Here is a 26,451-nt window from a genome sequence, read left to right on the forward strand (position 1 = left end):
TTATACAAATTAGAACATATATTATTATGACAATTAACATTTACATTAATTGTGGAGAGGCCATTTTGTGTGATGGACTTTGGTTGTTCTTTGAATCATATGGACTTGGGTTCTTTGAATCATATGCAGGATTGGCTGCTCTATGAGATGAGAGAAGCGATGAGAGAGGGCGCTATAATATGAATGCAAAAATGTCATTCTTACATTCATATAAGATTTCACTCATTCATTTCAGGCACTTCCGGGGTGATTAGGATTTATCATTATACACAAGATGAGTCCATACATAAGCAACAATTTCCCATGTCAAACAGAATTTGGCCAAAAATTGGACTTGGGTCGTTCTTATATTCAGGTCTTCGATTTATTACTAAGTACTCTGAAGTTTTGTGGATAGGCCTATACACATTTCGTATATATATTTACTATGAAGAGTTTGTTCGCAAAAAACAAGTCCATATTTGCCAAATGGAGATATTTGCCATTAAAGGTCAAGAAATAGAAATGGAATAATAAGAAAAATTGTGCTTCTTTGACCATAACTTCAAAAATGTACCTTTATATGTAGTGACCAATATATCATTCACAAGGCACAATTTTGTACTTTATGACAGAGACCGTACTTCAAAATCTTAAAAAAAGGACTCATCGGTTATTGCGAACAAACTCCTCATATAAACATATAATATATATAATATATATATACATATATATATATATATATATATCATATATATTATATATAACACGAAGAATCAAGAAACTAACTAGTAATGCATTAATTCGCCTATAAGAATTGTACAATAAACTCATTCTTATAGGCAAATTAATGCATTACCAGTTTATTTCTTGATTCTTCATTAAATTGGAGCCAATACGTGAATTCGCAACATGTTTGGATATATATATATACATTGTATAATGCATATATAGTGCATATAAGGATATTAATAGATAGATAGATAGAAAGATAGATAAACTCAGCCAAAAAAGGAAGTAAACACTTTTTCAACTTTATGTTTCTGATAGAAATGTATTAGTTATTATATAAAAGATAATTTAATTGGCTATCTACCTGGTATGTCAACAAAAAGATAAACTTGACGCATGAGTTAGCACCTTTGTTTTTCTCTCTCCAAAAGCATAAAAGTAAAATATTGCAAAAAATAATGAACAAGATGTCATTCATGTGTAAGTGCTCTTCCAGAAAAAAGTAAGAACAAAAGACGAATTAAACACAATAAGAGACATGAATTAAACAGTTGCAGAAGTATGCCTATGATCTCTATAATATCTTTCAAGTCCTAAAGATCAACAAAGGCTAAACAAATGAGGAAAATCTAAGAATCTTCAGTCAAATTCAAATTCATCTGAGATAAGAAAGGAAGCAATATCAACAAACAATGACAGAAATTTGATTTTTTTTTTTCAAATTAGGAAAATTGTAAATCGCATCAGTCCTTACATATGTCTCATGAATTCTTGGATCAATAGATAAAGAATGAACTTAAGAAATGCTGTTCATTTCATCATCATCGTGCCTTTTCTCAATATGCCATTGAAGTTTGAGCTGCCAGAAAATTTTTATTTTCCACTTTGCTTTTGTATGAAATTATGAATAAAAGAGGATGACAATTTTGCTATTTCATTCAGGTGTCTCATTGTGTTAAACTGCAATTTGTTTTAGCTATCTTGACGGGCATGTGCAAGGGAAAAACAGCATTGATATATATATATATATATATATGTATATATATATATATATATATATATATATTATATATATATATATATATATATATATATATATATTATATATATATATATATATATATTATTTATATATACATATATATATATTTTTTCCTGTGTATGCAATTTTTTACTTGTGTGCCTTGGAGGACAGGAATGAATGTGTGTACTGGTTCCCTCATTCTTAAATTTTCCCTTTATTTTATACTAGGGTGATTAAATTACCTATATGGTTTATAAATGATACATAGATTTTCATTAATATTTTGTATGGAAAATATGAACTCGAAAAAGTGTTTACTTTTTTTTCTTGTTGAGTGTGGATAGAGAGATACATAGAAAGATAGATAGATAAATAAAATGTATTCATGAATATACAATATCACTTGACAAAAAGGAGGCACAATATTTTCCAAATCACAAGAAGAGATGCTATCTCACAAGTTACGGTAGGCCTACACTTGCCAGTCATATCTACAAATAGAATTGAACTAAAAAAAAAAACAAAAAAAATGTGTAAATTGTAGAAGGAAAAAAAATGATGGGCATGCATAGTCGAGATAGTGGGTATCAGCTATCTCACTCCCATTTTGACCGGCTGGTGCACAATCAAGCTCATGCGTTTCATCTTGCCGCAAGCTCTTTTCCGCTACCATAGCCTTTTCTTCTTTTCGTTTACTGCTTGGCGGATAGCTTCTTTCAGTACAACTAATTGCGGAATCGTAGATTCCGATGAGCCTGGCGGACATTTTCAAAACGTAGCAACAAAAGCTCGAATGAAGGCACGTTACGAACTTATCGACGAACGGGTCTGCTGCAAGGGTTTGACTTCTGCAAAGAGAATTTAGAATTGAAGAAATACTAGGTGCACTTTGAAGTTTCAGCTGGATGTTTTCGGTAACCCGACCTGTGTGCTAAACAGCATAAAAATCATCATCGCAACACAGCTGCCAATATCATTAATATTATCGCTTGTTGTGTTGGTGGACCAGTGGCAGTGCAGCTGTGCAGGCTCGCTCGGCCTCGGGTAAGCAAAGCCGACTCGGCAAACTACTAACGTCAAAAACTAGGAACGTTAGACACTGTAAGTTTCTTGATTTAACGCTATATGAACAGTTAGGCAATCTTGGGTTTTGTAAACCATTTCGTCAGGAACGTTGCTGTCGTTAATGGAGCATTATCGACAAACGGATTATGGTTTGTGTTTGGGGTTAGCGAACCGTTTTGGCGACTGCTTTAGACCTACAGCTCATCATACAATGCACAATTTGAACGTACACGTAGGGATATGTATTAAACAGTGGGGTAAATACGGGGTACGTGCTAAACAACGAAGCAAGCAGCCTGTAGCTGTGCAGCGCAGCGGAGGCGTCCCCTTTGAATGAAGGTAGCGCACGGTCAAGGACAAGGTTGATCGTCAGCCTGGTGTGTTGGCTTCCTTACAAGAAAAGATGAAGTTGTTATTTTTGTCAGTCTAGTACTACTGAGTACGAGGTCCTATGCCTAATATTAGTAATAAATGAATCGTTCAATTGTTTTCATAGTGTCAGTGGAAATACAACTGTGATACAGTTTGCTGTGATTCATGAAAAGGGAGAAAGGTTTGCTTTGACACCATGGGGGTGTCACAGCAAACCTTCCTGATCCTCCCTCATTTAAATGATCTACTGTATAGGTCTAGAAACTACGCTGTTTTTTTGCGTAGGTCCTACAGATATTTTCGGGAATGACGACGCCACAGACAATTTCGCGAGATGTTGTTTTTGCGAATTGACGCCGACACTTCATGAATGCACTATTCGTAACAGGGCGCATGGAGACATTTTCATGTGTTGCTGTTGTTCAATTCCAACTGTGATTCGCGAAAATGAAACCCTCGCGAAAATAATAGCTTATACTAGGGGTCTACAACAGTACTTCCTCATGCAAACCTTCAAGCAACACAAAATACAGTTTTGCTTTTATTCTAAGACTTTTTTTTTTTTTTGCAATTCACTTTTCACTTCTTCCACAGACCCCTTCCTTACAGAGTAAAGTAAGCTGCCCATACACCTTTAATTCGACTGCCCACTACGTACATGTAAAACCTAGAGAGTCTACAATGTATGCCTTTTGCTTGTGGTTGAATTTTGGCACGGGAAGTCGAACCTTGTTGGACAATTTGCGTTATCAGTAACTAGTGTCAGTATTCAAATTAATGTTAGATTTCCATTTTGTATTTTTTTGTTGTCTCATTTCTCGATAATATTTTGCCTAAGTTTATATACTTTGTGCAATTGTAGCATTGTTAGAACTGCATAAAATACTGCACTCACTCAAAGCTGCATTCATTTTGATGTACAGTGCAACTACAATGTATGCCCTGCTACAATGTACATAATATGTGAATTAGCCCGACCAGACGCCCTATACATATGTACAGCGAGTGGGCTGTAATGTATTCTGTGTTATTGTATGTATACACTGTATAAAAGTGAGGATAAACATTCTGATAAAACCAAAGCTTTGCTGTGTGCAATTTGTAAAGGCACTTGAGAAAAGCTAGTCAGGATTTAAATCAAGAAGGAGCCTTGGTCTACATGTGTGTGTCAGATCTTTTAGATGAATGGAAATGTTGATTAATTTTAATGATTTTTCTTCTTGTCGACTCAAAGGTTGTCACAGGTACACCTATGCGAACGCAAGGACAATTGGGAAAGCAACAGGTGATCAGGTCTGTTTTGTGAAGGTCAAAATGTGATTCTCGTGCCACGGTGTTAGGAGCATTCTCTCGCAAGAGGAGGACTCTAACAAATCCCCACACCTTTTCCAGTAGCTGGGACTGAATTGTAGCAGGGGGTTTTACTACGTGGTGTTATTGATGTCAAGGAAGAACTTGGAGTGTGTGTGAAACAGCTAGACAGGTGTGATAGACACTTAAGACAGTACCAACTGTGATTGACTTTGGAACACTAATCTCGGTGTCTTTAGAGATGGCTTACAGACAACCACCACCACCGTTACACGATGAACAATTTCAGGCTGCGGTCAGCATGGCTGCCAGTGTCAAAGGTCGTCTCCCACCCCATGGGGTGTCTCCCAGGGGTGGGGACGGCCTGCACATGACGGACCAGAGAGCCAAAGCAGTGCTGAAGGAGGCAGTGGACGCGGTCGTCAACAGCTTCGCCAAACACACGCAGGGATACGGAAGAGGTGAGTCGCAAAAGTTAAGATCTGACAGTTTCTTACTGCACTTTGCAGGGTTCGAAATTGGCGATGGTCTGCTGGCCACTGACCACCCAAAATCACGTCGGACTAGCTAAAAATCTTAAAATTCTGAAGTTACTAGTCCGTCTGGCTAGCCAAAATATTGCTTCAGTGTCAAAATTGATTCTAAGTAGTCCGCCTGGCTAGTTAAAAATAAAGTTAAGTGCAACCCCTGCTTTGATATAGGTACAGAGGTACTGGTTTATTGACTGTATGTGCCACATGTTTCACGAGGTTTTTATTTACGTGAATTTCAAAGTTTTTCATTCCATTCATAATTTCATTTCGCAAAGTTGGGTGCTATTCGCAAATTTTAAAAAACATGAATATTACATGTAGACCCTGATCCTGAGATGAATGTGATGTGCATCTGGATCTGTTCAGACTACACCGTAATTGTGAATTTAACCCCTCGCTAAATTGTCGGGAAGTCCTGATTTGCAAAAAATTAGATTCACTATTAAATGGCATATAATGTGCAACTATGCTGTTTTGCCTTAAATGTTGCGAGCATGACATTTTGCGAAGTGGTCCTGCTAGACAGTTTTGTGAGTGTTTAAACTCACAAGAGAACCAAACTGGCTTGCCTTTCCTTTGATCCTGGTTTTTAATATTGTATACGTCATATCTTTCGCGAGTCTAAATTTTTCGCGAATGGGGAATTCCCGACGATTTTAGCGAGTGGTTAAATTTGCGATCGTGGAGTCCTGTACTGAACAGAGAAGTGAACAAGCGTACGTCACATTCACATTGGGATCAGAGTCAATATTTTCGCGCATAGAATTTCGCGAAAATAAATACCTCGCGAAATATTCAGTGTATACTACTACGTGTATACAGTAGTTTTTTGCTGCTGGTGTCCCAGATTCTTGGGTAGGCAGCAGGCTGCTGTAAAGTCTAACACCTGAACTCAATGCGACCAGGGAGGTGGCCTCCCTGATGTGACCCTGTCCAGTGGGTCAGGCCAGATACACCATATCCCAATGTTGGCCTTAAAACATCTCTTATTTTTTCTTTTCTTTTTTAATCAAATCAAAATCGATTTTACTCACAATTCATTGGCAACAATTTGAAAAGTGACATGAGACACAAATGCGGTGAAAATCATTGATACACTTGTTAACAACTTTTAACATAACATGGAGAGACCAGGATACCCATTTCGTGGTGACTCCGTAAGACACGTAATTTATGAACATATGTGTACATGTATACGACTGTATGACAAACAGTGTACAGTAATACTGTATTTTTAGTGCACTGTACGCTTGTACTGTCACTAGCAACAAGAATCTTGATAAACTTGCACACATACAATTGTACTGTACTGATCACCAATAAAATTTGAAAAATCAGAAATCAAGCCTCCATTTTCTAAAATGAATTTAAATGAAGCTTGACTACCACTTTCAGTATTTCTTAGATAATAGAAAACTTTTCTTCCTTTAACATTTAATCCCGTAATCCTTGACAGTTGAAATTACTCAATTTTAATTACATTGTTTATTTAATCCATCACTGTGAAAGTACAATGTACCACTCCATACAGTGCATTTTTCAATGCATACCCACATAGTTTCTATATATCCAAACATGTATGAACTACAATATTTACTTTGGTGTGGCCCTAAAATATTCAGACCAGGTCTCATGTGTACTCTACATGTACAGTTTACTAGTACCTGGTGAAGCTGTGAAAGAGACAGAGAATCAGAGGGATCATGTTTGAAAACACGGGCAAAGGAATGTAAATATACTAGTAACCACCCCTTGACATTTTTAACTCTTTATGTGCCACGTTCGCACGTCCGACTCAGTCGACGGCGTGCCAACTTCGCATATTCTGCTCAAACTCACTAATCCGCCTAATCCGATCGATAAACCACCAAATCCCGCAGTACAATGAAAGCGTTTCTCATGCTTCCGTTCCTGTCACATATAGCTTGCATTTCATGTAGTGATTGACTATCAACAGGTGTTTTCTACTGGATTTGAGAGTAATTTCTAAGTTTCTGTCATTGTTTTGTGTGCAAAAGTCATGCCTTTGCAGTAATGTAACTCCTGGTCATGTGAAAGAAAAAACAATCATAGATTTCTCATACAATAATACATCAGTGCAAAGCTTCGCATTCTCTCTACAACTTTACTTTACTATTTGCCCCAGCTCAACAGAAATTTAAAGAAGTTACATAGACTTGAAAAACACTTTTTAATGTTTTCTCAAAGCATGTTGTAACCGTTAGTGTCTCAGAATAATGTGGCACAAAGGGGGTTTCCACCATGGCACATGAAGAGTTAATTGGAGCACTGATGATTGCATACAAATGTAGGTCTTCTAACACACGTGAGGCATGTGGTACAACCCACTTCTCCACAACTGCTTTATCTTCTACTAGGGGGCATTTCATGAAGCATTTTGGTTGGATATTTCTCTGACAAACTGTTACAAGCTACTGAAATCCATGCATCTGATTGGCTGGGAGCAAATTTGTCTGACAACTTTGTCAGACAAAATGCTTCATGAAATGCCCCCTTGTGTACAGCTCTGTAGCTGCTAATCTGAAATGATAACATTGCGTCCATATACAAGTGTATGAACCACAAAAGTATGAACCTTTGGAGGTTAAATTTCATGTTTTGATTTTGTTTTTGCTGTTTTCATTTTCTTAAATGGGGCAGAAATTGTATAAGCCAAACCAATGTTATGAACTTAATCAAACAATGATGTTATTTAAATGTACATGGTACATTAATCATAGAACAATGGCACTGAACCACAGTCCTGAATATCACTCCAGCTGGCAGCTCTGCTTTTGAAATACTATTCACTGTTTTCCCCGAGTGGTGAATGTTGCACAACATACAGATCCATACTGTAATGTAGTGTACGGTTAGAGTGATAAGGAAGGTAGTGGCTTAAATAAAAGAGAAAGGAAAAGAAGATGTGACATTTTCAAAACATTACAAGTATATTTTGATGCAGAAAAAAACAAAACAAACCCTGAATTTTATAAAATATTTATGTACAAGTTCACTGCTCTGCTTATGTATGCATGTTTTGTGGTTTCAAGTTATTTGAAGTGGAGAGATAATCAAAAGACGTTGAAGAAAGGAAAATGACAAGTCAGATACAGTAGTCCATCATACAGACATTTACACTGAGCTACATTTCATCATACATTAAACATCATACACCTTGTACACATGCCATTGTGTACATCTCAGTGCAATGAACCCCATATCTCTCCTCTTTTTTTTTTTCTCTCTCATTCTCTTGTATTAAGCAGTGAACTTTGTAATAATAACAGAAATATATTCCCCACCAATATGAGCATAAATGTGCATTGTATGATTTGTGATATCTTTTCCAATTTCTAACTTCTCCCAATTTTCCTCGATGCCCCAAACGCAGCATCCCTATCCCAATATCCCCCTCAGGGCATTTTAATCATCTGCCCCCCATGTACAGTAAATAACACAGACTGCCTGGCCACAAGCTTCACGCTGGAGAATGATCCAGTGTTGAGCCAACAGGACAGCACTCTCTGAAGAGGGCCGACAATACCGCCCTCGCTTGCTGACAAAAGGCGCTTCCCCTCTGTCTCCTCAATACATTAGCATGACAATGCCCTGTTTGTATGCAAGGGAAAAATACACACTGTGCACATCTTCTCCTCCATTGTGCTGTGTATTAACTCCTTTTGTACCAAGGACTTTGGACAGTGTGTACACGTACATTGTACACAGAGTACAATAGTATACAGTGCTATAGGGTTATCTGTGCCTATCAGCACTCAAAGCACACGTAGGGTTAATACTGTTTGCAGTGAGGCAGCTATTAGTGATGGAGAACTGAAGCCTGAGACATGTTGGTATGTCAAATGCTTGTCAAACATTCCAGGCAATGGTTTTACATTTCAAAGAACGACGTTAACTAGGAAAACAAGAAAAACGAGAAGCTGTGTGTGTGTGTGTGTGTGTGTGTGTGGGGGGGGGGGGGGGGGGGAGTCACAAACCCCCAAACATCATACAACAGTACAATTGTACATTCAGATGTACAGTGTAGGCCTACTATCCATACAATGTACAAGCGTAAATAATTATACAGTGTACACGTACACATTGTACAATGTACCTTCCACACTGACTGTTTTGGTTGTACATATTTGATTTATTAGCATCATTTTGGCATTGTATAGCCTTGAACACCCAGGAGTTTCTTGTAATTACAATTGCAGTCACTAGAAGCTGAATTTCACTTTTTTTTTTGGGGGGGGGGGAGGGATATGGGCATGAGATTGACAAATTGATCATGTACACTACATCTCAGATTTAATGTGCAGGTTAGGGTGATACAAACTGTGATAGATGTAGGGGAGAGCGGGGTGAGTTGGGACGCGGGTCAAGTGGGACACGTTCTCTGAATTAAAAACTATTCAACCAATCAGCGATTGGCTTATATCTACAATAAGCCCCCAACAACCATACATCACACTAAGAAAGCCATGCAGTTCGGCAAATTCTAAGTATGTATAAAATGCTATTGAAAATTTTCCCCAAAATATGATATTTTTTTGAAATCAGGTTAATTAACCTGTTGTCTTTGTATTCATGATTTCAAGGGCACAATTGAAGCTGGTGGTGAGCCTTATTGATATGCAACTAATATAACTTGTTTTTGACAAATGCCTGCATGGTTACTGAGCAGTCGTACATATTTATGTATATGCCACGTGAGGGACAATTGGGACAACGTGTCCCATTTGTCCCTCATAATAGCATTACATGTAAAAAAAAAGTTGAGATTTTCAAACATGTCGTTCAAACTTGTTTTGTTAAAACAGAGATAATTTGAAAGCATGTTTGACTGTTTTCATTACCAATGTTTCATTACGCCTTCCAACTTTGACATTTCCGACATTTCTATAGGATGTCACACTTTACCAACACCGTCCCATTTCTCCCTTGCCGTTGTCCCACTTTACCCACGGGTGGGTCAACTTCTCCCCCAAAATAAGGTTTTTTCTTTTCATTAACTGCAGAAAATTGAGAACAGTGCCACCCCCAGTTTATAGCTCTTTATGTAACCTACCATATGAACCTTCATGCAAGCCCAAAAGGAAATGTAATCATCTCTTCTATAAAAAGATATAAGAAGAAAATTGGCGAACTTGAAATAATGTCCCACTTCTCCCCGCTCTCCCCTACTATGTAGTCAAGCAAAAATAACAACAAACAAAACATGATTGCACTGTACAAGTATTGTATTACAACATTTTTGAATTTTTAGTGACCCAACGATGCACAGTGTATGTTTGACCACCTAGGTGACAGATTTTTTTTTTTTTTTTTTTTTTTTTTTGGGGGGGGGGGGGGGGGTGTACTCCCTACACATGACTTCCTACACACCCTCAACGATTGTTGGTAGAGAATGCCTTCTCCCGTGATGGAGTCATTTTCACAATAGAACATGTACAGGTACTGAGTTTACAGTCAAACATGTTGCCTAAACCAAAGAATGTAATTTAGTCTATATATAAATAATATACGCTTCATGGGTCTTGACGCAAGGCTGACATCAGACCAAGTAGGATTGTAACTATTGTATGCCAAACAAAGCATGGATCAGTCACGCTCTGTGATTTTCTACTGGAATGCTGCGGAGAAAATTGTGAAAATAAAGGCATGTTTAGAATCATCTCAGACAATGTGTCTTGCCTGTCTGGGAAGGGGGGGGGGGGGGGGGGGCTGTGTCCCATTTTTTTTTTTCCAAGTACAGAAGTGTATCATTGCCCATATTCAGTGCTTTTGATGGAAGTTGTACAGTGTGACTGTATACAATGTAGTCACAAGTGTTTGTCCAAACAACTTGTGAACTGTAATCTTGCATTTCCCGTATATTGCCACCAGAACACTTTATCTGCCAGCCATACACATTTGTTTTCCTGCCACTTTCTACATTTCAAGTTTGCTTGTATAGCTCTGTATGTGTACAGTACATGTCCTGTACACATTTGTAATACAAGATGTATCCAGAAAACCATATTTCTGAAAATACTATGGTTTTAAATGCCCCCTTTATAATAGTACATAACAGTTGAGATACACTGTAGAAAACTTGCAGCATGTTTGACATTCACAAAGATGAAGCATCAGTCATAGAATTTCAAATTACCGCAGAAATATCATGTGTGAGTCACACGACATCACTTTAAATGTACACTGTAAACTCAGGAAGAGGGCAGTTCTGGAGCCGTTAATAGACTTCTGTCAATAGTCTGCACGTACATGCCCTCACATAATGTACACAACATATACATCATGATAAATCAGCCTGAAGTGGTGAGATTAATAACTTTATAGAGATCAGAAAGATATTTTGAAAACAGAAGAGAGAGAAAAGCAGGAACAGTATTCTTGAAATAAAATGTTCAGTTTAGGAATCGGACATTAAATCAAAAAGAGGCTCTTGTAATTGTATCCATGGTAGAGATTTCTAAATCATAACTTGCATACATGTGTACCTTTTTATGTACAGTATGTAGTTATGAATATTCGTGATAAAATGAGAAAAACTGTGTACAATTGTATTACTCACACCTAAAGAAACGCAATGAATAATACATTCTAGATTTAAATGATACAGTGTAAAATAAGATTAGATAAACAATAAACTACACTGTAGTGTTGTTACTTAGCATCAGTGGGATATTCATTTCTGAAAGAAGGTCATTCACTGTTCTGTCTTTCCATCCTGCAGTGAATGTCGTGGAGGCACTCCAAGAGTTCTGGCAGATGAAGGCGGTACGAGGCACCGAGCTCAAGAACGGACCCATCGTGGTCTACGAGTCCGTCCCTTCCTCCAGCCCACCGTATGTCTGCTTCGTCACGCTCCCTGGCGGCAGCTGCTTCGCTAGCTTCCAGGTACTTTACAATGTACTTTCAATGTTTGATGTATAAATGTGACTGGGTACATGTAGATCAATCCAATTTGTGCAGGCCCAGTCAGTTCATTCCAACATGGCACATGAGTTGAAACATCTCATGTGAGTGCAACACAAAATGATTTGGCAATCACAGTTGTTTATCAGAGAAATTTTCCTTCTTTTGTATTTTGCACTCAGTTCGAAGGTCATGGCCGCAGTTGCGTTAAAAAAACATCAGGAATGACATCACAGACATTTTACATCATGCTTTTGTACTGCACTCTTAAGCACACATACACTGTGCACACAACAGACATGATAGCTGTGGGCAGAATACCAATAGATTCTATTGCATGTCCATATATATTTAAGAGAAAACAAGATTGAAGAGGCTAATTCATTTAACTTGCAGTTGTATTAAAAAATCAAAAGAAATATCAACCCTTCGCCAACTTGAAGCAGATAATAAACTGTTACATGTATATCTTTAAATGTCTTTTTCCAGTTTTAGTAAAGGATCAGTTATAACTCAGTTTAGGTGATTTAGGGGCTTTTGGTAATTTTGCAACTGAAAATGAAATGGTATGTGGACAAAATAGGGCTCAAGTGACAGAGAAGTCTTATTCTACCTGAAGAAAGTTACAATGTGAAACAGATAATATATTATGATCTAAAAATGCAGTGTGCCCACCAATCCAAATCAAATTAAAGTAGTGTGGCTTGGGGGACTTGATAAGTTTTCCAATATCAAAGCGTAAAAAAAAAAAAATGTTAGAACTGATGCTTAACCCTGTGTGTGCTTTTAGTATGAATTGGAAAAGAAACTCCACAGCATAATGCAGTGTACATGCTGTCAAATTCCTTGGTATTATAGAAAGGGTTATATTGTGAACTGTCTCTCTCCCATCCAGGACTGCCCAACCAAGGCTGAGGCGAGACGGAGTGCAGCCAAGATCGCTCTGATGAACTCCGTCTTCAACGAGCACCCAACCAGGAAGATCACAGACAAGTTTATCCAACAGGCTGTGGAAGATGCCAAGAAGTCCTTTGACGTAAGTTATGAAAGGAAAGGTTCATCTTGATGTTAGTTGTATTGCTTTGTATGAAAACAGAAAAATCAGAGAAGTATGTTGGTGAATTTTTTTTTTTTTTTTTTTTTGAGGGGGGGGGGGGGAGTATCAGACACAACAATTGTGAAAACAATACTAAAGAGAGTAAGACAAATTGGCAATGCTGTGTGATGGTGGGGTTGAGCTGCTTTCCTTTTGTTCGTTAAAAAAAGAAAAGAAAAGAAATTGCGGTCATTTATCATTTTTCTCAGATATTTGTCCACAGACACAACTTATCCACCGAGGAGGACACAAACGAAATTGCAATACTCCAATCATACCAGTATTAGGTGTAGAGACATTTTTTTTTTTTTTTGGGGGGGGGGAATATGAAAATTGGTGAATATTTGTGTACAAAACAAATGGAGACCTGCTTGACGTCATGATCACACAAAGTTGCCAGTTTGTGTTACTTTCTAATTCTTTAAAATTTTGATCTTTTTCGTATGTTCAGTTTTTTTCCCCCAAATTTGCAGTGATCTACATGTCTGATTTTTCAGTTTTCCTACAAAGCAATACGAGCATGGATTTTCGCTGGAAATCTACCATGCACATACTAGGCATTGCTTCTTCAGCCCAAAGTGGTGATGAAGGCAATATGTTTTTCAGATTATCAACTTATGTGTTCATACACAAAATGTGATTTAAAAAGTATTCATTTAACAAATATTTATTCAAAAAGCAGATTGAATGGTTTCCTTTAATTTTCCATTATTGTTTCCACCAAGCATTCTGCATTCATCAAATGCACAAGTTTGGGGACATGCCCCTTTTCTACAGAACAGTTGCATTTTCTTGCATGCCTTTTCTTGAAGACCAATTTCTCAGTGCGTATCAAGGTACAAATTTCATGTACTGTGGTTTTTGTTTTTTTCGTCCCTGCCTTCTGAAAGTACCTGCTGTATAACTGTAGTTTGCATAGATATGGTTGAATGAGCTTACATTTTCAGGAGTGACACAATTTTGAATTATCTAATTATGTGTACATTCCTAACAGGATCCTACCAGGATTTTTCCCCCTCTTTGGGAGTGTTTGAAAGCATGTTTGTTTGTGCGTGTGGATGTAGGCGTATCTTTGAGAATGAAGTATGCCAAGCCCATTGCCAACTATGTAGTTCTTGTTTTGTTTTCTTTGTGAGATGTTGAATTCAAGCACTCAGGTATTCTTGAACTGTGGTAGGCAGGCTTGCGTGTGGCACAACCAAAAAAGGATGCCTCTGAGCAAACATATTGTTGTCTTTCTTTGAAGTCTTTGAAAACGTGTTTGCGTGTATGAACCCGTTCACGACATTTGAGCAATGATAATAAAGTCAGTTGTGTACATGCAGTTCTTCATTGGATTTATTTTTTTTGTTCTAATATGCAAGGTCATTTTGATAAAGTAGTCTGGCGGGATAGAATTTGGGAATTTCCCCTTGCCATACATGTACTTGAGCTGTACCTCACCTTCATGCTCCTCTATCAAGCATCTCACAGAGAAATAGCAAAAATTGAGGAAAAATGTGAGATTATGCCAAAATGATATCATTTGGACATTTTAATCTGACATTCTCCTTTGCTCTACAGCTGTATACATTTCAGTTTTAATGTGATCTTCACATCTGGCTTTTACAACACAAACCTTTTGATTCAGTGGCCATGAAGCACTTCGATTCTTGCTCTTGAACTGCAAGATTACGAATCAGTTTCTTATTCACCGGGAACCTCATTTGAAATTTGATATTAAAGATCATCTATGGCAGAAAAAAAGAGAAAAATCTTCTCAGACATTATATGTTGGATTGAGACATGTTCACAGTCTTATTGAGCTCTGTTGCTGAGACAGTAGGCTTCAATTTTAAGAAACCCTTTTGAAGGAAAAAGGGAAAGGTGTTTGTTACGATATGTATATGAAGACGTATCAGGGTGACAAAAATGATCAAATGCGTAGAAAGTTTCCATTATAGGGACCAGTGTGACTGCTTTGCTCTTAACATGAGTTGTTGTAATGCCAGTCTGCTGTAGTGGTAGGGTTAGTTGTATTATTCCTCTTACAGATCCACTCTAAAAGGGATGCTGATGTAATTGATGACCATGATGATCATCATATTGATATTGACAAAACAAGGGTGTTGGCTTGAAAATGATAGGATACGTGTACTGTAGCTGCCCTTTTTTCTAAAAGTTTTCTCGCAAAGTTTTTCCCATAAAACTCATATCTGTAGGTTATCTGTGTATGTCATCTTTATAACATATATCTGTGGGTTATCTTCCTAAGTTATCTCTTTTAAATCATAATATCCATTTGTATAGGTTTCCCTCTTCTTTCACCTGCCCCAGGACCAAACAGAGGAAGAGAAGGACCCGGTCACCAGTCTGGGTGCTTTCTGCTTCATGCTGGCTGGCAACTGCTCCAAAATAGTTATCTGATAAAAGTTATCTCAATTTCAACCCCATAGATCATCTTTGTAGTCATCTGCCGTAAGTCCATCTCTGTAAATTTTCTGCCTTTTGTCATCTACCCCAGGGTCCAGCTGAAGACGAAAAAGACCCCAACACCAGCGTGGGTGCCTTCCGCTTTATGCTGGCCGCCAACCGCTTCAAATTTAGCTAGTCATCTACAGTTTTAAAGTTATCATTTCATCCCAATAGGTCATTTTATAGTCATACACTCTATAAAGTTTCTGCCTTTTTGTTGCCTACCCCAGGGTCCAGCCGAGGACGAGAAGGACCCCAACACCAGCCTGGGTGCTTTCCGCTTCATGCTGGCTGCCAACCGCTCCAAGTCCATGCTGGAGTTCCAGGAGCTGATGACGGTCTTCCAGCTCCTGCACTGGAATGGAAGCCTGAAGGCCATGCGGGAACGGGACTGTTCCCGCCAGGAGGTGCTGGCCCACTACTCCCACCGGGCCCTGGATGACGACATGCGCTCCCAGATGGCCCTCGACTGGATCTCCCGGGAACAGGAGACGCCCGGGATCATCTCCAGGGAGCTGGCGGTCGCCGACGAGGAGATCGAGCGGGCGCGGCACGCTGGTCGCGAGCTGCGCTTCCCGAAGGAGAAGAAGGACATTTTGATGCTGGCTTGTAGCCAGATTGGCCCAATGTAGACCCCAAAGGGTTGAGTTTGATATGTGTATAAACAACCATTGCACCCCATGTGTATTCTCATCATGTCTAATTCAGCTTTCTCACATATTTTTTTTTCCTGGTATTTATAAATTGTCCACAAGGTGCATCTACACTGTAGTTTTTGCCATGGATGGCATTGATTTTCCCTGTATTATTAGTGCATTTTTTAGTTCAAAGTGGCCTTATCACACCTGTCCTCTACACCCCTCGCATTTAGCGAGGAATTTTCTGATAATATCAGGATAGCAGTCTATGTACATCATCCAACAAATCTAATGAATGTCAGTGTGAGGCCCAAAAGCAGTGGAAAATGATCTCCAGAGAAAATTCTGCTGCAGGACAGTAATAAATATAAGTACAATGTATGAGCAGAGAGAATTGAGTGCACGAGTTAAATGCAGAAGTGGCTTGAGCTTGTGAGGCCATGCCGGGTTGTTATTGGACATTTTTTTTGTGTTAACGAGAGTGCGTCTAATTGCACCAATTCACAAAGTGCACAAGAGTGACAAATTGAAAACATTTTAGATTCTGGTAACAAGTACATTTGTTTAGTGATGTGTAATGCAGCCAGTACAAAACTCTACAGAGAGATATCTAATGATGCATGGGTTAATTTTACTGGACATACATTGTATGACAGAATAGGCACTAATGCAGATAAATGTAGATTAATGCTCTGTACATGGCAATGAGCCAATCAGATTGCAGGAATTCTGTGACCTAGTCATATAAAGAAGAAAGATGTTTGTATAAGATGAACTAATCTAGAGTGGTCATTATCCAAATTCACCATTGACATAACTTACCTAATGGTAGGTGGCACTGTTAATATTATATGGGGAGGGAAACAAATCATCCAAATTGATGCACAGGTTTTGTTTCCATGGAAACAACACGTGGATGATGTCCACATAACCATGGATGCAAGAGGTTGAAACAGTGAGAGGGAAGATACAAGGGGTCGTCGCAAGGACGTTTTATTCCAATCCAAGTTCTGGACCAAGGCGACCACAGCTACATACATTACGAAGTATGTAGATATTGTTCATGTAGGTCGTGGAGAGAATTCTGTCCAATTGTTTTGACGTTCCTGGGAAATTTGAGACCTTGCTTATAATACCTTAAACAGTACTCTGCCTGAAAGTACTTTGGCCTCATTGAGGGACAAATATTTGGTTTTGGCAGTATTAAAGGAACACAGCAGAGATAGAAAGTTTGTTTGGGTGTGTGAAATTAAACACAGGCTTTTGTTCTTGAATTTTAACAGTATTAAGAAATAATGTGTTCTTTATCTACAGTTTAGGCAGTTCAGCCACCAAAATTTGTGTGATGTGGTTGTATTTGATATTTCATATATTGCGTACAATATGAGAAACACACATGCAGTACTCTTGTGGTTCGACATAAGCCTTGCTTGCACTTATTCGTGTGATTTAGAAGGATTTCATGTGTTTAAAGAAAGAGTGTACTTTTTTTCCTTCACAGGTCATGATACTGTTTGCATATTATTGTCCTACAAGTATGTACAATGGAATCAGTTTCAATTTTCTTGCTGTATTCATACTGTTGACCATTCAGCGTGTTTTAATATCTCTTGACCACTGCCATTGGTCGCAAAACCTTGATATTCGTCTGGATATTTTTGGCATATTCATTTCATGCTGTATTCACACTGTTAAGTATTAAACATATATTATACACACACTTCTTAAAACCTTGATCTGCATGATTTAGCATAGCACATATCAGTACATTTTTCAAATCTGTTTTGCATTCTAGTGTATTTTTTGCAAGGCTGGATATTTTTGACTGTCTGCAGTGGAAACCCATCAGGTATACATGTACACTAGTTTGTAGTACTCATGTGATCAATTATATACACATACATTCCCTTTTAAAAGGGATTCTTATGAATGAGGCTGTCTTATTCAAAAGAGAGTGACTCTATTCTGAGGAAAAAAATTTTCGCTGCGATCAGACGATCCTCTGCTTTGCGGGAAATGTCCCATTTGTCATGACTTTCTCCAGCAATCCCATCATGTTAATGCTGAGTGGGACATTCCCTGCTCCCCCGGCAAGTATGTCAAGTCTGGCAACAAAACTCTGGCAGGAGATGACCTGGCTATCTCGGGCAGCTGTTTTCCTCATAAGTGTGCATGCTCTAAATGTGGTGGCGAATCAGGCAATCATATAAATTTGCAGTCGCGCGCCCCACAGCACCACGTACGGTGACCAAACACACAGCTGAAACCACCAGCCGTGATTTTGTCTATGACGGTAGAACTCTCCAAACTGCCCTCGTAAAGCAGGGGATTGTCTGAACACCGGGCTAATAGGATAGACTGTGAGTCAAGCAATCAAGCTTCGAACCATCTTATGGAAGAGTTTGGCTAATTTGAATTTTGGAACAGAGATGACAATTAGATCAATTAGGGAATGCCATTTAATGTTTTAGCCACTGTTGGCAGACAACCTTTGAACAGACTGTATTTTTTTTTTTTACTTCAGTAGATTTTTACAACTCTGTCTCAGTTGATAAAAACTATATTCAGAAAATGTTGAATGTGAAGGACATTTATTGTAGATTGCATCGTAGTTGAGTGCGTAAGTCTAGAAGAAATTGCTTCTGAGAATTACACATGTATGTATGTATATACAAATGATATATACTTTTTTTTAATATTCTTTTTACGTCCTTTGCATGTGCTTTGTGGAACATGGAACCAACAAGATATGATGATAAATTATTTCACTATCTGTGATAGCATTTAGAAAGGAAAAAAAAAAATACACGCACACAAACTCGTAACAGAAAACTCCCCCCCCCCCCCCATAGGAAATAGCATTTTTAATTTGTAAATTATGGAAGTGCCATTGATTTGTAGCCTTTTTTTTTTGTCCAGGAAGGATTTTCAAGATTTATTTTCTTAAAGCCCCATTGATTTGGCCCATTTTCTTACTATTTTTTGTACTTTTTAAATACCAGACAAGGAGAAAAAAGTACTCAAATATTTTCTTTGCTCGTGCATATAATTCTTGAAATAAGGGTCTATGGGTGTGTCATGCATTTATGTTTTGCTATTTTCATTACTTTGAAAACTCAATATTCTTATTTTTGTTGTAAAATTATATTGTATCCCCATGTCTGCTTTCATCATGTATCAAGGGTGTATACCAAACACTCATTTGCCTTACAATTTATACCTTTTAATAGTTGTTTGTGAAGGCTGCAGAAGTTCAAATGCTGAGAAAGAACTGAATTCTGCACTAAAGAAAGGTGATGGTTTTACTCTAAGTTCCAGCTTTTTTGAAACTTTTTATATCCAATATCAGTTGCATTACAAGTGAATGTCTTTACTATTTAAGCCAGGGGCCCGTTGCATAAAAGTTACTACAATGTATTATGGTAACTTTGCCATCTAATGGTAACTACCATTGCTTTCTTGATTTTGATTGGCTGTTGAGCATTGTTGCCATGGTAGTTACCATTGGATGGCAAAGTTACCATAATACAATGTACATCTGTAGTAACTTTTATGCAACGGGCCCCAGAAGATAATTCTTTTAAGCCGTACTGCATCAGAATTGTTGCTAAAGACTTTTTATATCAAACCCTCTATAGTTATTCCAGAGAAAGATGAAAGATGGTTTTAGTGTTTTATTTGTCATTTAAGATTTTACTCTATGTGTGCATACCAATGTACCTTGTGGTATTAAAAACAAGGAAGGCACTAGCATCAGTGTCCCACCAATTTTCACAACTGGTAGATGGTCAATACAGTGGACTGTTGTAATGAGGTCTGAGATAGTGACAGCATACCTTTCATAATGAGGTAATACATTGCTGGTTCCATTCTCTTTACATTCTTTGGCTTTTATCCCTGCTATAATGAGATACCCTGTATGATGAGGAAATTCTAGTGGTCCTATATAAGAAACTTGTTTTAACAAGGTTCGCCTGTACCCTTATTCCTGTCAGTGGAGAAAAAAACAAGCCAAATCTGATTTTCTATGTTATGAAGAAATGTGTTGTGTGGGATTTCAGTGTCTTAATCGCTGATGTTGAGATTTGAACGTTATAGTCTTTGAGTAGTTGTAGTTGTTGGGGGAAAAGAAATGTATTCACATTACATAAAACAGATGATGCACTGTTGATGGAGTACGAGACAAAACAATGGGAACATTGTCATGTGACATTAAAAAAAATGGGCTTTTAGAGGGATTTATTGTTTGTTTGGGAAACATATGGAACTGATGGAAAGATCACTGTATATAGTATCAACAATGTTTGCCAAATTTCTTTGATTCTGTATTATGAAGTACTGCTTGCCGCTGATTTTAATTTTTTTTTTTTAAATCTGTGTTTTGTTTTGTGAGTGATGGCATGTAGTACATACTTGCTTTCTTTGAGTTTAGTTGAAACCTGATTATTTTGTGTCTGAATGTCACATTCACTTAAGTAACCTTTGAAATAAGGAGCCTGCAGCAGACACATTATGAGAATGCAATTTGAATGGAAAAGTATTTTCCGAATCAGATGTATTCACTGCAACCATGAGTTCTGGTGAAGTTATGGAGGAAAGAAATTACAGTAAATTTGAAGTGCACATGGTTTCTATGTCATTGCTATCTTTGCTGCTCCAGTTAAGGCTCTCTCAAAACTTCAGAAGGTTATTGCATGAAACAATCAGATGTGGGCATTTAAGTTGTCATGGTAGCAGGCTTTTTTGTTGCCAATACTCAAATGTATGAAGAGTTTGATTGCAAAAACGGATAAGTCCATTTTTGAAGATTTTGAAGTACGGTCTTTGTCATAAAGTACAAAATAATACCTTTTAAATGATATATTGGTCACTACCTATAAGGGTACATTTTTGAAGTTATGGTCAAAAGAAGCAAAAATTTTCTAATTATTCTCGTTATTTTTCTTGACCTTTAATCGCAAATATCTCCATTTGGTAAATATGGACTTACCGGTTTTTGCAAACAAACTCTTCATATGGGACCATTTATTCCTTCATGAATTGTCCTTGTAAACACACACCACAAGCCTGCAAGAATGCACCCATGTTATTGATATAGAGAGTCTTGAGCCAACTGTGGTCCAGTGGGTAACAATATGGCACCATGATGCTGTGAGGCAAGCATGTAACGAAAGAATGCATGCCATGTTGTGACCATCTGAAACGGAGTTGACCAAACTCTGTGTATGAAAGGCTGTGGCAGGTCACTATACATAAGATAAGTGTGAACAATGTGTTTTACATTTCTTTGTTATATTTATAAACCAAACAGCTGTAATTCTTTTGTGTGTAATACATGTATCTTGTATAAACGGTTTCCAGTAAAGTATACTCTGTGTAATGAGTTTATCTAACCCATTCTGTGTGTTTTGTAAAGGTTTGTGCAAGTGTATATCATACAGCGTATTATATTTTTGAGAGAAAATTCTGTCCAGTTTGTGTGGTTGCATCTTTCTACAGTATAGAAAAATAAAAGTATTGATACAGCAAAGCAGTGTCATCTAGTGATTTCATTGTTGGTTGTGTACACTCGGGAGTAGCATTATAATAATCAGAGAATGGTGAATGTAATTGAAATTGCATGTTTGTATAATGTAAGTATGTATTTGTGTATCTGTATGAAATAGATTGCTTTGGTACATTATACAATGTATATGAAAAGTTTGAATAAAAAAAAACCCCAACAACAACAGATAAATCTTCATTGTCTTTGGTAAGGACATCATTAAATAGAGAAAAAATAACATATTTTAAATGATACTGCACTCAGTACACAGTAAATGTTTTTGAAGGTACAGCTCAAAATGATTGCATATAGTTTCCAGCACTGAGCTTCAATCTCAAATATCTCAGTTTGATAAACACAGACATTTGTTGTTGCATCTAAACTCTGTACAGCTATTATATGTTATGTATTTATATAACATACATACGTACATACAAACATACACATACGAAATGGTTTAAGTACAGTACCTACTAATTTTACGCACATCTGTCAAGTGTGACAAGACTGCAAGTGATTTTACGGGCAAACAGCTTGACCGAGGATGAACGCAGAGGGCAGGATTCAAAACCAAAACCCAGTGCCGAAAACCAGGGCCCCGTTTCATAAACTTGTATTTCAGTACGTGACAAGATGTGATACAGTAGTTGTTTCAAGCGTGCTACTAAAAATCCTTGTATCTGATTGGAGGAGAGCAAATTCTTCACAGAAATGTGACATTTGTCACGGAACCATTATTTTCATATCACAGAAATGTGACATTTGTCACGGATAAGTTTTATGAAACGGAACCATTATTTTCATCTACAGCCTAGTGCTGTATCACTGTGCTTCCATACCAGTGACTTATCGAAGGGTTTGATCGGAAAACGGACTTGGCGCCATTCTTTAAACTTTTGAAAGTAAGGTCACCATCAGACAGTGCAAAATAAAACTCCTTTAATAATACCACACTGTTGCATTACAATTGTTATTCCCGAAGTCATGATTAAAAAAAGATAATGATTAATAAAAGATAAATAATTATGAACGTCTCTCTCTAAATTTATATACAGTACCTTACAGTGCACTCACGTTGTAACGAAATGCTCGGGACCGGCAGTTTTCTTTCGTTATAACGAAATTTTGTTAAAACCGAACAAATACAATATATAACGAAAACAAGGAAGCCACGCATACATGGTATTCTGTTTGTTGAATACTCGTCATACACTAGAAAGCTATGTAAACAATAAAAAAAATATAGTTATTCAATTTCAGATTATTGTATTACAATAACGCAAGTTCATCTTGGAAACTGTGTGTGACACATCAAGCGAACACACAGTGATGTGACGCGTTCGCCCATGCAGAGACGCTATAAATGCTCGTTCCGCTACGTATTTTCAAAAGCGATCCTCAGTTCGTTATAACGGAGCACATTTCTTTTGTTTTTCTTTGTCAGTGGTGCTCGAAAAAGACATCGTTATAGCGAAAATTTCGCTATAACCGTGTTCGTTATAAGTGAATTTTGTACCATAGACTTTAATGGCGATATTTTTTGGACCAGAAGTTTTACGTTATAACGAAATTTCGTTATAACCGTGTTCGTTGTAACGGGAGTGCACTGTATATATTTTTTCTCGTTATCTTCTTTGCTTTTTAGCAGGTTTTAAAACTGCAAAGTTCTAAAATGGACAAAAATAGAGTTAAATTGTTTTACGATCTAAGTCTTCAGTGATTCTTGTTTTAATGGTAACGACGGTAACGTATTACAAGATAGGAGGAAAACGCGTTTGTTTTATCAGCATAAATCTTACCATACACAGATACATAATGAATTATTATAAAGGAAAATTTAAACCAATTTAGAAGTATGATAACACAATGCCTTCAGTGTGCATTTTCCAAGCCAAACTACTCACATAAAAAAAAAATTCTGGAATACTAGAAATTTCTTTACAATAAAAAAGGTAATTATTTTATCTTTATCATACAACATAAAAGTATATAGAGCTGATGACTATCATGCAAACTTTCAGCGATTTTGTCTTTATTGGTCCCAAGCAGACAAACAAAGTTGGACTCACAGAAAAGCCGTTTCATTTATTGTTCCATATTCCGAACAGAAAAAAACAAACATTTTTTTTACGCAACTTAATGAGAGTGAAATATTAGAAATAATTTACAACTTCAAAATATAAATCAGGTGATTAGCCGATTTATCAAATAATTTGCTTGAACAATATTATTACCTATTGAGCAGCAAGCCACTCAAGATCAAGTTACCTATTTAATCTTGGCTACAGGTGAAGTACCTACATATATGAAAGTTGCGAAAATTGTTTCGAAATATATTAAAAAAGTGACCCTGCAGCTTTTTGTAACTACAGGCCCATAGTTGCTATCGTCAGTCAAAAAAAAATCCTAAAAGAATTGTTATTTTATGACAAAAACCCAAACCATTCGCAACACGATGGGCCTTTACGACAAGCATTAAACCACACACACATGCACACACATACACACACACACAGAGTATAGTTTACCTATAAAACTCCCCTTTTTCTTCTATCAAAGTAGGAGAGTCATATGTTCTTGTTGTTTTTGTTTTGTTTTTTTGGTCTTTTTGTCTTTTTGCTCGTTCATATCAAACTTCTCTATATTATACAAACCGGATAAATTCCTATTATCTATTGCTAATAATACGACATACATAACATAGGAAAAACCTATTGTAAGTAACATTTTTCATAGTCACTCAAATAGTAAGAATATGCCGCTATGTATACATTTGACTGCAAACCACTGATTACCAGTAATTTTTCTTAAAAGCCCGATATCATGCGCATGTGCATTAAAGGATATGCCGTCGCTACAAAAATAACAACAAAACAAAACAAAGCAAAAACAAAGCAAAATAATGAAGGACAAAAAGTAGGGTCTAGATATTATGTACACATTACATCAACAATGAGTTGGATTATATAACTCACTATGTTATCATCGCATAAATGCCTTTTGCCTATCTACAATATCAAATACATTATACAACCAGGTCATAATATGAATAATAGTTGAGCACTATCATGACTGTATAATTATTTTATTTTTTTATTTTTATTTTTTTGTAAAGTAGCGAACCTTGGGTACGCTTTTTGTACGCTTTTGGAGCACATCGGGAAGTGGTTTACTTTTGGTTCGGTACAGTACGGTACGGTACACTTTAGGAGCGTTCGAGCGCTCCTCTGGCGCGGGTACAGTACGATACGGTACCGTTAAGAGAGTGTTCGAACGGCGGCGGCGCCCCAAGACAAGGGGCCCGTTTCATAAAACTTGTCATCAGTCACAACTGTCACATGTAATTTCTATGACAAATTTGCTCTCAGCCAATCAGATGCAAGGATTTCAGTAGCTTGTCACATCTATGACAACTTGTTACTGATTACAAGTTTTATGAAACAGGTCCCAGGCCTCGTTTCAGATTGTTATCAGTGACAAGTTGTGATACCTGTATAAACTATTGAAATCATTGCATCTGATTGGCTGAGAGCAAATTCTTCATAAAAATGTGGCAGTTGTCACTGATAAGTTTTGTGAAACGTAACCATACTTTCATATCTGGAGCCTTGTACTGTATCACTGTGCTTCCATACCAATGACTTACACGGTATATCGACGGGTTTGGCGCCATTTTTAAACTTTTGAAAGTAAGATCATCATCAGACAGTGCAAAATAAAACTCCTTTAATGATACCTCACTGTTGCAGTGCAATCTACAATGGTAATTCCCGAAGTCATGATTAAAAAAGATAATAAATAATATATATACATATACAAATATATATATATATATATATATATATATATATATATATGTCACCGACGGGACAAACAAGCGTCCACTCGGTATTTAAGTAAATACAAAAGAAATATAAATATCAAAGTGGGAGAGCAATTTTCTAAATCTGTTGTTCAAATAAGAAGACTGGGGGAGAAAGAACGACGCACTATTAGCAATTCTTTTAAATTGAATAATACATTTATTTATTTATTCATTTTTTAGATCTGAATAACAATTACAAAACAATATATTTTGGAATACAAGAATACAAAGAATGAAATTAAAATGTAAACCTAAAACAACGCAACACTGTGTTCAAGGTGAAGAGCTAAACCATAAGAGCTACACCATCTTCATCGTGATCCACTCAGGCGTTAAAACAGGAGACAGACAACAAAGTCCTGACAAACTCCGTGATGGAGAGAGTATGCCTCAGCCACCGATATTAACTGGTGTTAAATGTGGATTAATTATCCACAAAACAAGCGAGAGTGCGGGGTGTCCGGTAACGTTGGACTCGGATCAGCTCAGTGGATGAAAGCGTTCTTTTGTTATGATTTCTTCTATGACAACAACAAACAATTGCGCATGCGCATTAACAAAAATACACAGAAATAAGCAGTAGTAAAGGGGCACACGTGTTGAAATATTTTGTATCATAACATATATATACTCTCGTTATATTCTTTGCTTTTTTTGCAGGTTTAATTGCAAATTTCTAAAATACTGACAAGCATGGAGTAAGCTTGTTTCGAGTTCAAAAAGATAATAAATAAAAGATATATATGATATAATTCAAATACGTATATACATTTTTTTTCTCGTCAACTCTCTTTCCTTAATAGCAGGTTTAACTGCAAATTTCTAAAATTGACAAGAATGGAATTAACTCGTTTTACGATCAAAGTCTTCAATGATTCTCGTTTTAATGGTAACGTATTACAAGACAAGGGCA

General features: G+C 37.0%; 1 protein-coding gene across 1 annotated transcript; it reads left to right on the forward strand.

Moving 5' to 3' along the window:
- Window positions 1–4,689: 4,689 nt before the first annotated feature.
- LOC139715591 (protein limb expression 1 homolog) lies at window positions 4,690–18,397 on the forward strand. Its single transcript, XM_071627153.1, has 5 exons — window positions 4,690–4,944; window positions 9,634–9,636; window positions 11,759–11,922; window positions 12,836–12,976; window positions 15,721–18,397. Exons 1-5 carry the CDS (start codon window positions 4,725–4,727, stop codon window positions 16,120–16,122), a joined length of 930 nt encoding a protein of 309 aa, XP_071483254.1. The 5' UTR covers window positions 4,690–4,724; the 3' UTR covers window positions 16,123–18,397.
- The last annotated feature ends 8,054 nt before the right edge of the window (window positions 18,398–26,451 follow it).

The sequence above is a fragment of the Diadema antillarum genome, unplaced genomic scaffold (genome assembly GCF_040938485.1).
Source record: "Diadema antillarum isolate AM-2024a unplaced genomic scaffold, OU_Dant_1.0 scf00000051, whole genome shotgun sequence".
Classification (NCBI taxonomy): Eukaryota; Metazoa; Echinodermata; class Echinoidea; order Diadematoida; family Diadematidae; genus Diadema; species Diadema antillarum.

Excerpts from the sequence above, each read along its gene's own strand:
- LOC139715591 (XM_071627153.1), top strand. The coding sequence starts at position 4,725 with ATGGCTTACAGACAACCACCACCACCGTTACACGATGAACAATTTCAG. Across the intron at positions 11,923-12,835 it reads GCTGCTTCGCTAGCTTCCAG|GACTGCCCAACCAAGGCTGA; the intron begins GTACTTTACAAT and ends TCTCCCATCCAG. Across the intron at positions 12,977-15,720 it reads ATGCCAAGAAGTCCTTTGAC|GGTCCAGCCGAGGACGAGAA; the intron begins GTAAGTTATGAA and ends TGCCTACCCCAG.